At 41.7% G+C, this 16,059-nt stretch overlaps 1 protein-coding gene across 2 annotated transcripts; it reads right to left on the bottom strand.

Moving 5' to 3' along the window:
• Positions 1 to 3,912: 3,912 nt before the first annotated feature.
• kcnk6 (potassium channel, subfamily K, member 6) lies at positions 3,913 to 16,044 on the bottom strand. Of its 2 annotated transcripts, none has more exons than XM_042064305.1 (3): positions 15,625 to 16,044; positions 8,139 to 8,534; positions 3,913 to 4,462 (listed from the first exon to the last, which is right to left on the bottom strand). In XM_042064305.1, exons 1-3 carry the CDS (start codon positions 15,938 to 15,940, stop codon positions 4,227 to 4,229), a joined length of 948 nt encoding a protein of 315 aa, XP_041920239.1. In that variant the 5' UTR covers positions 15,941 to 16,044; the 3' UTR covers positions 3,913 to 4,226. The 2 variants fall into 2 exon arrangements, with proteins under 2 accessions (XP_041920239.1, XP_041920238.1); XM_042064304.1 differs by lacking the exon at positions 15,625 to 16,044 and adding an exon at positions 12,832 to 13,239.
• Between the last annotated feature and the right edge of the window lie 15 nt (positions 16,045 to 16,059).

Below are 16,059 nucleotides of genomic sequence, written 5' to 3'. Positions count from 1 at the left end.
TTTTTCGAGCAGAAATTTGTCTATAATCCAGATATCAACCCTTATAGTGAAAAAATCCTCAAATGGTACAGATACCTAGATGATGTTTTTTGCCTATTTCAAGGTACAAGTGAAGAACTAGGGGCATTTGTTTCATTTTTGAATGGTTGTAATTCTGATTTGAAGTTTACTTTGGAATATGACTCATTAAGAGTTTCTTTTCTAGACATGTGGATTGAGCTAAGTAAGTGGTAGCCTTACTACTACACTGTATAAAAAAGAAACTGACCGCAATACCTTCCTTTTAGCTACGAGTGCCCACCCCAGAGCCTTAAAAAATTGGCCTACCAAAAAGTCAATTTTACAGGTTGCGCCGACTATGCTACTCTGATGAAGATTTTAAAGAGAAAGCAGTAGAAATGAAACAGCGCTTCCTAGAAAGAGGCTATACAGCTCAGTGTGTTGATGAAGCGTATGATGTTGCACTCTCTAAGTCTAGAGCTGACCTTTTGAAAAAAAGTATTAAAAAGGAAAGGCACTTCTCAGTTTCTTGTATCACTACCTCCCCAAGGGGGGCACTGGAACTCCTCAGGCTCACATCATTAAAAAAAACATTCAAAAACATTGGCACATTTTAGCCACAGATCCAGCCCTGTCAAAAAACTTTCAGGATCCACCTGTTTTTGTTCATAAAAGAGGCCCTAACCTACGCAACAAACTTGTTAAAGCCTCTATTTTGCCTCCCCCTAAACAGGCACTGCTAGCCCCAGTCAAACCTGGGAACTATCCCTGCGGCAATTGTGCCCAATGTCATAATTCAGAGAAAACAAATTCATTTAAACATCCTCTAACTGGAAAGACATTTAAAATCAAGGGAGTTATTAGCCTGGCGAGCCAGACCCACATTAAAATGTAGGGTCTGGGCACTCACCGTTCGCAGTGCTCAGTCCGAGGGGCGGGATAATCAGTTGTCTTTCAAATTCCCTCTGCACGCAATAGGACGCAATAGGATATTTGTTTTCAAATAGCAGGGAATTCAAGCCAAACCGTTGCAATCAAACGACTCTATACACGATTTCAATGTCCTGATTAAGTTTCGATTTCTGGAGCTCACAAGCCAACGGAGAGTTGCTAGACTAGCCATGGCAGCAAATGTAGGTTAGGGGCGCATCTAGATTTCTAGGCTAGGGAGTTATTACATGTAATACAAAAAAATTAATTTATTTGTTAAAATGTCCATGCGATAAAATGTACATTGGTAAAACTACCCATCCACTTAAAACAAAGAATAAGTGAACACAAAAGTTCAATTAGACGGAGAGATGAAAATTATCCAGTGGATCAAGAGCTTTTTTGGATCCATTCTTTGGAGACATTACAACCTTTGGGCCTAAATGAGGATTTCGATATGAGTGTATTCCTATAAACAATGAAATGTTTTTTATGCTTTGTTTTTATGACGGCTGAAGCCTGATGTGCACATTGCATTGATTTGTTTCTTGTTTCCTGTTTTTAGATAAGCTTCATCGTCTATCTATCAACTGCATTTCCCATTATGCTTTTTTGGCTGTCATGACTTTGTAAAAGACTACAATTCCTAGAATGCACTGAAACTGACACAGGTGTCATGAATCAATGATTATATGTAACCTCATGCACTGTTTCACTTAATGTGTTTTTACTCTGCCTGAAGAAGGTCATCTGGCCGAAAGCTTGCACATAGAGTAAAAAAAACTTGTTTGCAAAGACTTGAGTGTGCGGATTTTTCTTTACTTTTTATTGATCATATTCACTGAAACCGACACTATGCTCTGACAGAACAACATAAATCAGCCGTTTTTTTACAAAAAAATACACACTTCTACCTCCACCTAGAGCCTGTTATTTGTTTTGCAAAAATCCACAGCTCCCGGTTCTTCTGGTCCAATCAGAGCAGGGCTGTGTGAGATTTGACTGTCTATCACATTCTGATGCGCACTGACAAGCACAAACTTGATGAGAGGGTGCTCGTTGGTAGTGAGGGAGGGGCATGAGAGTTGTAAACATTCAAAATTTGGCTAAGTCCCCTCAATCTGTCACTTGCCAACTGCAGCTTTAATTGGGAACACATCTTGAGCGCACACTAGAGGGGGGGGGGGGGGGGGGGGAGTGGCATGTTAATAATTATAAGGCCATCACAATTAAAATAATAACCATATGTTAGTAGGCAGACAATCTGTTTTGCGAGCAAATACATTTAGCAAATCATTTATAAATGGAATATAGCTCCTTAAAATTACCACGGAGGTCTGATGTGAATGACAGCTGAACCAATAAGACAACATAATTACCATTAGAATTAACTTAGCTTGGCTGTTAGCCTGGTAGGTGCAGAGAATAAATCCCCATGGTAACTTATGTGCCATCTCTTTTGTGAAACCAAGTCAAGGCTAAATTCATCCAGGATAACCTAAAAATCCCAGCTTAATCCCTTATCTAGGTTTTGTGAAATACCCCTATGCAGAGCAAATTCAAATATTCACCTAGACTGTGGATTCGTTATGCATAATCACCAACAAATATCAAAGGAAAAAAGTTGCTTGTTTACCTTCTCTTTTTATTATTATTATTATTATTTTTTAAAAACTTAAAGTGAAACAGCATAGTATAATAGAATGACAAGTAGAACTACCCTATCTCATGTTAGTATACTCATCAAGCGCCCTTTTACGTCCTATTTATGAAAAAAAAAAAAAAAACAACTAATTTCAGTAACACAACTATAGGTATAATTCAATGATAAATAACATGATAATTCTATCAGAAATTGCACTGGTGTCCGTCATAGCATGTTTCTCCATTAGGACTGTGGCCTGTGAATTGCACGTTTCTGATGTGGAGTAGGTCTGAGAAGTGAGTCGCAGGGTTAACCACATAATTTCCTTCACAAACAGAGAAGCACAGCCTCACGCAGTATGACAGAGCAAATATACATGATTGACATTACACTCTGTGCAGTGGGTCTGCATGTGGGCATAAGTACACAAACAGACGTAAAGACCACTTATGTGCAAGTCAAGTTATTTCAGTCTTTTTTTTAACACCCAAGTCCTTCAAGACAAGCAGAAAATTGCCAGAGGTCTTGCAGAGTGTCTGTGGACGGACCGAAGACTAAGAGATTTGCTGGTGGTACAGTTGTAAATTTGGTCACAAAAGTGCAGTGCAATTCAATGACATGGACTATCTGGGGCACAAATTGACCAAAGCAAACAACATGTGACTGGAGAAACAAAACAACATAACAAAAAAAACATGGATGTGGACAAGATCAGGAAAATTTCCATGGGGCCTGAGGCCGACACTATTCATGATTCAATATTGACGTCTGGGCCACATGCTCTGCTCATGTAAACAGCTGATGAAATCACCAGAGCACACAAGACCCTAAATGATACCAAAGTACCAAAGTCAGCACATCAGGCCTGGCAGCCTGGAGTTTTAGGCCAGATTGACTTCAGTACCAAAAAAAAAAAAAAACACAGTAACAGGCTGTGATTGCATTGTAAACAAATTAAAATGAATCTCTATCTGAAATCCAGAGGTCAGGGATAAGGGATGTTCAAGGAAACAGGAGTGGGTCACTTACTAGAGTCAACCTTAAAAATGCCTCTACCTTCAAACCATAACCACAAAAACAACTCCCCTGAGTAAATACTTATGCTGTGCTCAGATAACAGGCTAAATCAGCCTGGCTGTCTAGAATAGATAGCTGGGTTTTTACTCTCTCACACTAGCTCTGCATGGCAGTGTCAAGTTTAGACATGGTGGGGGTTTTTGCCCATTGTGTTCGTTTTTTTCCTCCTAGTTGTGAATTACAATGCTGGTCTTTCCCAGACTTGCCTTTTTGGTTCCCTCACAAACCCTAAAAAAAAAAAAAAAAAAAAAAAAAAAAAAAAAAAAAATCAGCAAATATCAACCATTGCTACACCTCTGTCCACTGTACTATAGCACAAACACATTTGATCCTATTTGTTCTCGGGTGTTCTCTTGTGGGGTCAAACCTATATACCCTGGCCACTGGGATGCACCAGCCAAAGCTTGGCCCCCACTATTCCCCTTTGGCCACGTTCTATTCATAGGATAGGGGATGAGGTGATGACGTAATCACTGAAACCCATTAAAAACAAATAAATAAAACGAACAAACAAAAACAAACACAAAGAGGAAAAAAAATAAAAAATACAGAGGCGCAAAAGTACTAGAGTCCTTCATCTGCTGATGGAGTTGTAGGACACTTGGGAGCTTGGGTCCAAGGGCTTGGTAACTGCCTTCGATTCTGGAGGGTCGTCTTCACGGCCTTCCTCCACGATGGGCTCCTTGTCTTCTGCCAGGTCCTCATCACAGCTGGGTAAGTGGAGGAACGCCGTCAGACCGTAGAGGTCGGCCAACTTGTGGAACGTACGCAGAACAAGGAACATCACCATCAAACCAACAAAGAGGTAGACTGCAAAGAAAAAACGAAACAAGGAATCTTAAAACCATTCATATCATATAAATGACTCACTTAAAACACAGGTAGATTTGCAAGAGAAATTAAACACTGTCTAAAAAGCAAAAAAAAAAAAATGCGATGTGCAAATTCTCCCCAAACTACAGCATTGGCAGTAAAGTTAAAGGCATCCAGCAGTTTTTTGTTGTTACTGGGCTCCCCCCCCCAAGAGTATTCTTATTTTACACAAGTTATACCACTTGGTATTTATAACTTAACATATGGCTTGACCCCTTTCCCCTGGACACAATACATGTGGATTTGTATACAAGTCAAAGGATAGGAACCCGTGAAGATAATCTCCATGTCAGCTATTTCACACAATTGTAGTGCTGTAAACTAAAGCAATTTGTGATATGGCTTCGAAAGGCATGCCCTTCTACCTTTACACGTTAGTTCATCATCAAAATTACTTTGAAGCCGTTATATTAGAACTTGCATAGGATGCATTTAAAAGCCACAAGAGAACATACCACCTCTTCACGACAAATAACCAAAGCTCTAGTGTTTCGCATCAACATGCATGTTCTTGAGAATAGAACACACTTCTGTTTAATCCATGGGGCCTAAGCTGAGGCTTAATGCAGAAGCACCACTTCTGCATGAAAACTAGACCACTACCACTACTAGAGACTTTCTAATGAGGAGAAACAGCACTCTAAAAATCCTCCATAGAAATGCATGGGGGTTAGTTTTTAACGTCAAAATGGCAGTTGTCTACACATACCCCACCCCTTCCATGGCAAAATGTTGACATGTGAATACATTAAGCCAATCGTGGTGTGTTGTGAATACATTGAGCCAATCATGTGTTGTGAGCTTGCCACTGGAGCAAGGTTGGTGTCGTGAAGCCTTGCGCACACACATTCCTGCCGAAATAGATGCCCGATAAGTGCCCAAAAAGCGTTATGCAATATGGCCGCCGAGTGGAGGGACTTGCCTAAAAGGACTTTGCTACCACCACCGCCGCTGCCGCTGCTACGACAGTTACACACACATATATTTTCTGGGGGCTTTTTATGCCTTTAATGCGTCAGGATAGTGGAGAGTGACAGGAAGTAAGTGGGAGAGAGAGTCGGGATGGGATCCGGAAAAGGACCACGGGGCGGGAATCGAACCCGGGTCGCCGGCGTACGGTGCAGGTGCCCCAGCCAGTTGCACCACGGCTGGGGCCAACAAGATACTATTCTTTAAACACAGCCCCCAATCCCATTACTGTACAATACATACATTGGATTAAGTGCTTTGCTAAAAAGGTCACTGAGCAGACTTTTTTCCCCTTTTCACCACCTTCCAAGTGATGAGCCTCCACCAGAAAGGTGTAATCATGCCCAACTAACTACTAACCAACAATTAACTAATGTTTCAAACTGTAGCAGATCACAGTTCAGACAGTTTAACAGAGCTGCACTAGTAATTGAGCCAAAATATTTAATACACAAACAGCCACAGTAGCCTGCATTCTATGACCGATCATTCACTTACCAGGCACCTCCCTTTCCATCTACTACCATCTCCTTTCAATACACTTGTGGTTGGTACTTCAACTTCTACACTCACCCTCTGGTTTCCGAGTGGCCTTAGCAAGGTAGTATTTGTTACACTAAAGTCTCTTTTTATGACATAGCTTGAACGCATCTTAGTCCGTATTTGTTAGTTACTTTAGGTAAAACAATCAGCTAAATAAATAAATAAAATGTAAAAAAAAATAAAATAAAAAATGTAAACATTCTCCATCCTCCAGGCAGAACAAAGCAATGTAAAATTGGCAAAGGGCCTTCAACACAGCTTCTGGGGTGAAGATGGACTAGACTGCCCCAGGATAAGGGACAGATCCTGTTCCTAAGAACTAATCACGTCCAAACCAGCTTGAGCAAATTTGCATACCACAGGTAAGTGAATAAAACGTTATGACTAAATAACAGTTCACAATAAGTCACGCAAGTCTGTCCAGGTGCTTAAACAGGAAGGCTGTAAAGCTCACCGTGGCCCTAAGAGAACTGGACCTCATCTGAGGACAGCCTGAGAAAATGAACAAATAAAAACAAACCTGCTGCAAACCGGTCACAAGTCACATGGCATGTCTCCCTCAATGCAGAAACTATATATTGATTTCATGTCAGCCTGCATTATTTTGCTTTAAAGCATACAGACATTTTCCAAATCAAAAACAGTATGATCACCTAGAGATATAGCTGTAACACCACTGTTAGAATTACATTCCAACATACAGTCATTCAGAAAGTGAAACTAGGGTGATTTGTAACATATTTATGGAATATTTTACTTCAGGAGAGAGCCAGAATGCTATAGTTTGGCTGGACACTTTTTAAAATGGTGAGAATTTCCCCAGGGGAGGTGAGGGCATTTACAGTTAAAAACCCCTCCATGCGCGCACATGCGCACACACACACACACACACACACCTTCCTTTTTCATACTAGCCCTGCTAAAGGACAGTCATTTCCCTAATACGCTTTTTTTTTTTTAAACAACAAACTCATCATTTTTATTTATGTACCGCCTATCTGTTAAGAGACCCTGGTGCTTTCCAGAGGTCATACGAAGACAACGAGCTAAAGTAGAAAGTAAAAGTAGAAGTAGAAAACTATGAGAGGAAAAAACTAATGAAATTAAACAGAGGCGGCTAATGCAATGGAAGGGCAGAATGCCAACTGCTGATATTTGCCCAGTGCAGTACCAACCAAGCCAGCCGGATGGCAGTTGGTCACACAGGGTGTGTCGCAACGCAAAGCCGTCACCTCAGTGAGGTCAGAGATAAGGCACAGTCATTGTCCTTAAATGAACAACAAGCAGAAACAACAAGAGGAGACTGCTGGTTAATTTACAGTTGAAATGAATCATGAAATACACAAGTCTACTGCCCTCAAGGGAAATCCATCCAGGACATTTAACTCGGGATTTAGACCACGAAAATATTATGACTCTGGGTTGCTCTCAAAGTGGACTAGCAAGATTTTGTCCAAACAACATTCTATTGTTATCCCACAATGGATTGAAGAAATGATCTGAAAATAATAAGGTTTCCTTGTTGTACAAACAAGATGAGCCATCGGCTATGAAGCACGACCTTTACAGAGATATTGTAGGTTTAACATCTTCATTGGGTCTCCTTACCCCACTAAAACAATGCAAAGTCTTTATTGTCTTTTTCACTGTTAACATGCCAACATTCAACACTCAATATTGGCAGGTGAAGCCCATAAGACAATTAGCATCCTTGCAGATGCTGACCATTGCAAGGGGATGGGCAACATGCCTGGAAACATAATTCATGGGTTTCATCAGGTCCCTTTCCACAGGTGTATTAATCAAGCACCATGCAGTCTGCATTGATGATTAAGGTGCTTGATTTTATACACCTGTAGAAAGGGACCTGATGAAACCCATGAATAGCAGACACATTTTAGAAGTAATAATAATAATAATAATAATAATAATAACAACAACAACAACATATATGCTTGCATTGCTAATAAAATACACAGGATGGCATTACATTCTCTCGTTCCTAATTGTAAAGGGCGCATGTCTGGGAGAGATACCTGAGGCTGACCTACTGCCCTGCGTTTCAATTCTACGCCTGGTCCAACCCATGACTCTCACTTACCCATCACAGAGATCTTGTAGAGCGCCCTGTTCTGCTGCATCTGCTGCTCGCCCGGCACGAAGTCGCCCAGGCCGATGGTGCAGAGAGATATGAAGCAGAAGTAGAAGGCGTCCAGGAAGGACCAGTTGTCCTCGATGGCGCTGAAGATGAGCGCAGGCACGGCGAAGAAGCAGAGCACCACAAGGAGCAGGAGCAGGGCGAAGTGGACGGTGCTGGCCAGGCGTGGCTGCATGCCCGCGCGCTGCTGCAGGACACCCAGGGGTCCGTACGTCAGCAGGTGCATGAGCCGGTGGACGCAGGCCGCCAGGACCAGCATGGTGAAGGGAACGCCCACCAGCGCGTAGATGATGGAGAAGGCCTTGCCCGCGTCCGACAGGGGCGTGGTGTGGCCATACCCTGCCAGAGGGAAGACAGAGAAGGGTTAAGAAAGGGGAGGAGAGAAGCAGACATGGACGTGGATTTGCCCACGGTTTGAGGTCTGTGGATTTGCCCACGGTTTGAGGTCTGTGGATTTGCCCACGGTTTGAGGTCTGTGGATTTATCCATGCATTGCAAATGAATTCCAGAATCAAAGTGAGACAAAAAAAAAATCTAAACCAGGTGAATATATGCTTATTTGATTTGCTAATAGAACAAGAAGATTTTCACTTATAACAAGGTCAAAAATACTTAAATCAAGTGCGAAAATGTTTAAAAATGTCTTGTTATTGGCAAATAATAGAAAAATAAGAACATATTCCCTTCATTTAAGGTTATTCATCTCACCTAGATTCATCTCACTTAGACATTTAAGGTTATTCATCTCACATGGTTCTGAATTCCTGTATCTTTCGGGGCTCCAGTCTCCAGTGGCTTTTTTAGACAACAAATCTTGTTAAAATCTTGAAAAATAAGAACATATTCCCTTCATTTAAGGTTATTCATCTCACTTAGATTCTAGAATTCTAGTAATTTTTGCAGTGCAGTTTCTTAAAACAAGTTTTTCCTTTTCTTAAAAACTCTCTTTTTCTTTTTTCTATCACCTGTTTTTTCTTTCTTTTTCTATCACCTGCTTGCTCTAGTGAGGGCGATTCAAGGTTCATGTTCAAGGCTCTGGACATATTCTTACATTATAGCAAAACTGAATTGAACTGAAATGAGGAGGGAAGATAAATGGACAGAGGTAGAGAGAGAGAGAGAGGGGGGACAAACGATAGCATAAGAGATAAGTGGAGAAGGGCAAGAGGAGGGAACTGAAAAGGAAGGGGAAAGGGGGATAAAGAGGGATTCAATTTCAACATAAACAGTTTCGCAAATGGACAACTGTTCAGTTTACATGCGAAAGTACATATATAAGCCTTGAGCACACACAGGGCCTGTTCAATATTGTCCATGTGCATTAACAGTGAAATACACAAATGTACGCACTTGTACATCAAAACATTCCACACAATTACTGGGACAATAGCGTGCCTATGTTAACCACTTCCCAATTTTACTTCACGTGTTTGTTCATGAGACTTCTGTTTACTGGCCATTATCTGCTAAAGGGGAAAAGCCCACAAAGTAAGTGCCAGTATGATTACATCTTTGTCAAAGCCCTACATTATTATGAACAGTACGACTGAACTGAAACAAGGCTATAAATGAATACGAACTATAAATGAACATTAAAACAACAACCTAAAATCTGTGCACCTTAAAAATGTAACTATATGGCCTAACGGCTAGATGAGAAATTGCACATTTGAAAGTTTTGCACCATGTTCCTCAAAGCTTGTGCACTGGGGGTGAGCAGAGGCATCATTACATCAAAGTATGGAAGGAACGCTTTTCTCGTGGGCTTGTGTTATATGCTTTGTTGATTAAACAATGAAATTAGTTATAAATCTGCAACAGGATTTGGATCTTAAGAACCAAACCAATTCATTAAAATTCCATATCGCATGAGAGGAATATAAACCCTCCCTACATTCTAATCTTGTTTTCTACACGAATGGGATTCAGCACAAAGGTTTGCACAAGGTTTCTTGTTTTTCCATTTTTTTTGCCATCGACTGATTTTGATTTGTTCTGGTTTGTTGTGAAAAATGAAACAAAACAAATGGTTCTGAATTCCTGTATCTTTCAGGGCTCCAGTCTCCAGTGGCTGTTTTAGACAACAAAGTGCTCTCTGTTAGAAACAGAAAACAACCCCCATCTGGAGTACACAAACAAACAAACAAACAAACAAAAAAACAACAAAACAAAACAAATCACCTAGAGCTTTTTTCAGTTTTCTTATACACTGGACCAATTTTTTTTTCTTCTCTGAACAAATACTAGCCTTATCGACGGGCCTTCCGTATTGGACACACTCACATTTATTTAGAACACATGGACTAGCCTAAGGAAAAAGGACACAGACAGTAAACATAACAGGGGAATGCATGTAGGTCTGCTGGGTCTTCCAAGTATGAGATCTAGCGACACATTGAGGCAAGTTAACTCTGAGAGATGGTCTCATCAAGATCTCTTACAAACAAATCTGAATGGAACTTTAGGGCTTTTCTTTAAGGAGGTAGACCACTTACTCAGAGTTAATTTCCCAGGTTCGTTACTAGGCTTAGCCACATACTTTATATCCCCACGGTAAAGAGATAGGCCCAATTACACTCATTCATTGAGGGCAGCCGTGGCCTACTGGTTAGCACTTCGGACCTGTAACCGGAGGGTTGCTGGTTCGAACCCCGACCAGTAGGCACGGCTGAAGTGCCCTTGAGCAAGGCACCTAACCCCTCACAGCGCCGCTGTTGATGCAGGCAGCTCACTGCGCCGGGATTAGTGTGTGCTTCACCTCACTGTGTGTACACTGTGTGCTGCTATGTCTGTTTCACTAATTCACGGATTGGGATAAATGCAGAGACCAAATTTCCCCTCACGGGATCAAAAGAGTATATATACTTATACTCATTCAACACAGACTAGTGATGTACAGACAGTTACAATATATCAGGTCTTTACTTCCTCTTAGCTTGAACTACTACTGACTTCCCCTCACTATCTTTAGCATTATGCAAATGTATTACTGGTGTGATCCCACACATAACAGGCCTAAGCTTGGCTCCAAAAGACAACCTGAAAAAGTTAAGATGAAGCTTTCACAACATACTCATTCAGCATGACACCTTACGAAAGGGGGTCTGGTCAGCACAAACCTGATGACATTACATCCAAATGTTTCACTTGGCAGATAATTATTACACATAACTGGCATTTTACACATAGGCCTGCCTACACCTAAGACGCTTAGGCCTGTGTGAGCAAGCTGACTTTTGATGGCATAATTCTATGGTCTCCTCTGTGCTGATAATTTGATTTTGTTTGTTTTATGAGGTTCACGGGTGTAAAGGCACACGTATTTGTACCGAACCATTTAGGTAGAGGACGTTAGAAAAAATCAGCAATATTGTCAGTGAATTTTAGGTTAGCAGTAGCCTACCTACAGGCTTACTGTAAAAAAATAATAATAACCGAACCTTGACTTCAACACCGATGTAGGCTACACACCGAACTGTGATTTTGAGTACCATTACACCAGTGGTGTAGTCTACGTGATATACTGCGTAGTCCTGCGTAGGCATAAAAAGAATCACCATCTCAGGATACCCACTTAAAATAGGCAAGGATAGGTATTAACATTTGGGGTTCATCACAATATATCCACTACAGCTATAGGCCTACTACATCTCAGTATACCCACTACAGACTACACCACTGCGTTACACCCGTAACATTTAGTGAGGAAAGTTATGCCCACAAGCCAAGTTTACTTGGCAGTCTTTGGAGTAACTGGTTGACCAGGAGGATTACACATGTTCAACTGTCCCGACACCCTTAAACGTGTGCGCCAGAAGCATGGATACATGTTTAGATAGGCCACAGTGATTTCAATCCATGTTTGTTTATATCCGAGGATCGTCTTAAATTACCCATCTACCACGCGGATGTCCCCCGAGATAACCGAAAGCAAAGAAACGGTTACACGCACAGGTCGACGTGTTGGAATGACGAATAGGCCTACATCCTTATCACCGAAAATCTAAAACTGAAGGGGAAAAAAAAATAGTTCCTCCAAAAAAGCCAAAGGCCTCAGAGTAGTTCGGCATTGTAGCCTAGCCTACTCCCACCATCGTTTTAACTAGGCTATATCACAGATTTTGAATTGCAGGTGGGCAATTGCAAATAGGCTAATGTCAAGGTGCGACTTGCCAGCATATTTTAATACAGTTCCTTTGATAAAACTACAACGTGGCGCAGTGAGCGTTTCCTTTTGCATGAAAAAAAATAAATAGCTAAAGCTACTACGACATACACCGGGAAAACCATTTGGAGAACGCAAACAAAATGAAATGAAATCGATGAAATTACTTTTGTATGCAAATGTCCTTGAGTAACATCAGTAATTGATTTATGCAGCTCATTCAAGACCCACGGAAGCGGTAGCGCCGTCTGATGCCTTGCCTCTTTTGTTGTAGCCTAAAGTTACTTATGACTTAACATAAAAATATCTAACAAACTAAAACGTTGTTTGAATATAGCCAATCACTAACGATTGTGTATCCTATCGTGACAACTATGTAGGAATATGATTAAATTAACGATAGCAGTTATGTTTGACTATTCCACTAAACTTGTAACGTTGATAAGAAACTTTTGGTACATTTGTACACACCTACTGTCGTCACCAAAGTGTTCGCGAAGAACAATGAGGAGGCCAGATCCCAATTTGAATGGGTTGTAGCATTTCGGAGTACTGAGACACCGTACTTGTTGGCCTTCAAAACTTTTCCCAAAAAATCGTCCAACTGCGATGCGTTGACGCAGCTCTGGTTAAGGAATTGTTGTTTGAGAGACGTCAAGTCCGTTCTTAGTTGCTCCTCCACCGGACCCTCGATATACGAGAATACAAGCGCCCCTAAAAGCAGGTAAGCGATGTAGAATAAAACAAACCCCGCTAGGAGCATGCAAGTTCTAAACAGCGGAGACATCGCTGGCGGCGTGCCTGGTCGCACACAAACTCGCCCAAATATGCTCTCCTCACTCGCAATCCCATGAACAGGGCAATTTTAATCGAACTCCACCTTCTCGCGATCCTCCACCCACTGCGAAACGCTGGCCAGGAAATAAGGTCGGGACTGGGTCACAGAAGGACACAGACAGTAAACATAACAGGGGAATGCATGTAGGTCTGCTGGGTCTTCCAAGTATGAGATCTAGCGACACATTGAGGCAAGTTAACTCTGAGAGATGGTCTCATCAAGATCTCTTACAAACAAATCTGAATGGAACTTTAGGGCTTTTCTTTAAGGAGGTAGACCACTTACTCAGAGTTAATTTCCCAGGTTCGTTACTAGGCTTAGCCACATACTTTATATCCCCACGGTAAAGAGATAGGCCCAATTACACTCATTCATTGAGGGCAGCCGTGGCCTACTGGTTAGCACTTCGGACCTGTAACCGGAGGGTTGCTGGTTCGAACCCCGACCAGTAGGCACGGCTGAAGTGCCCTTGAGCAAGGCACCTAACCCCTCACAGCGCCGCTGTTGATGCAGGCAGCTCACTGCGCCGGGATTAGTGTGTGCTTCACCTCACTGTGTGTACACTGTGTGCTGCTATGTCTGTTTCACTAATTCACGGATTGGGATAAATGCAGAGACCAAATTTCCCCTCACGGGATCAAAAGAGTATATATACTTATACTCATTCAACACAGACTAGTGATGTACAGACAGTTACAATATATCAGGTCTTTACTTCCTCTTAGCTTGAACTACTACTGACTTCCCCTCACTATCTTTAGCATTATGCAAATGTATTACTGGTGTGATCCCACACATAACAGGCCTAAGCTTGGCTCCAAAAGACAACCTGAAAAAGTTAAGATGAAGCTTTCACAACATACTCATTCAGCATGACACCTTACGAAAGGGGGTCTGGTCAGCACAAACCTGATGACATTACATCCAAATGTTTCACTTGGCAGATAATTATTACACATAACTGGCATTTTACACATAGGCCTGCCTACACCTAAGACGCTTAGGCCTGTGTGAGCAAGCTGACTTTTGATGGCATAATTCTATGGTCTCCTCTGTGCTGATAATTTGATTTTGTTTGTTTTATGAGGTTCACGGGTGTAAAGGCACACGTATTTGTACCGAACCATTTAGGTAGAGGACGTTAGAAAAAATCAGCAATATTGTCAGTGAATTTTAGGTTAGCAGTAGCCTACCTACAGGCTTACTGTAAAAAAATAATAATAACCGAACCTTGACTTCAACACCGATGTAGGCTACACACCGAACTGTGATTTTGAGTACCATTACACCAGTGGTGTAGTCTACGTGATATACTGCGTAGTCCTGCGTAGGCATAAAAAGAATCACCATCTCAGGATACCCACTTAAAATAGGCAAGGATAGGTATTAACATTTGGGGTTCATCACAATATATCCACTACAGCTATAGGCCTACTACATCTCAGTATACCCACTACAGACTACACCACTGCGTTACACCCGTAACATTTAGTGAGGAAAGTTATGCCCACAAGCCAAGTTTACTTGGCAGTCTTTGGAGTAACTGGTTGACCAGGAGGATTACACATGTTCAACTGTCCCGACACCCTTAAACGTGTGCGCCAGAAGCATGGATACATGTTTAGATAGGCCACAGTGATTTCAATCCATGTTTGTTTATATCCGAGGATCGTCTTAAATTACCCATCTACCACGCGGATGTCCCCCGAGATAACCGAAAGCAAAGAAACGGTTACACGCACAGGTCGACGTGTTGGAATGACGAATAGGCCTACATCCTTATCACCGAAAATCTAAAACTGAAGGGGAAAAAAAAATAGTTCCTCCAAAAAAGCCAAAGGCCTCAGAGTAGTTCGGCATTGTAGCCTAGCCTACTCCCACCATCGTTTTAACTAGGCTATATCACAGATTTTGAATTGCAGGTGGGCAATTGCAAATAGGCTAATGTCAAGGTGCGACTTGCCAGCATATTTTAATACAGTTCCTTTGATAAAACTACAACGTGGCGCAGTGAGCGTTTCCTTTTGCATGAAAAAAAATAAATAGCTAAAGCTACTACGACATACACCGGGAAAACCATTTGGAGAACGCAAACAAAATGAAATGAAATCGATGAAATTACTTTTGTATGCAAATGTCCTTGAGTAACATCAGTAATTGATTTATGCAGCTCATTCAAGACCCACGGAAGCGGTAGCGCCGTCTGATGCCTTGCCTCTTTTGTTGTAGCCTAAAGTTACTTATGACTTAACATAAAAATATCTAACAAACTAAAACGTTGTTTGAATATAGCCAATCACTAACGATTGTGTATCCTATCGTGACAACTATGTAGGAATATGATTAAATTAACGATAGCAGTTATGTTTGACTATTCCACTAAACTTGTAACGTTGATAAGAAACTTTTGGTACATTTGTACACACCTACTGTCGTCACCAAAGTGTTCGCGAAGAACAATGAGGAGGCCAGATCCCAATTTGAATGGGTTGTAGCATTTCGGAGTACTGAGACACCGTACTTGTTGGCCTTCAAAACTTTTCCCAAAAAATCGTCCAACTGCGATGCGTTGACGCAGCTCTGGTTAAGGAATTGTTGTTTGAGAGACGTCAAGTCCGTTCTTAGTTGCTCCTCCACCGGACCCTCGATATACGAGAATACAAGCGCCCCTAAAAGCAGGTAAGCGATGTAGAATAAAACAAACCCCGCTAGGAGCATGCAAGTTCTAAACAGCGGAGACATCGCTGGCGGCGTGCCTGGTCGCACACAAACTCGCCCAAATATGCTCTCCTCACTCGCAATCCCATGAACAGGGCAATTTTAATCGAACTCCACCTTCTCGCGATCCTCCACCCACTGCG

This window comes from Alosa sapidissima, chromosome 15, assembly GCF_018492685.1.
Source record: "Alosa sapidissima isolate fAloSap1 chromosome 15, fAloSap1.pri, whole genome shotgun sequence".
In the NCBI taxonomy this organism is placed as follows: Eukaryota; Metazoa; Chordata; class Actinopteri; order Clupeiformes; family Clupeidae; genus Alosa; species Alosa sapidissima.
Note: the sequence above shows the minus strand (reverse complement) of the source record. Positions and strands in the feature narration are given on the sequence as shown.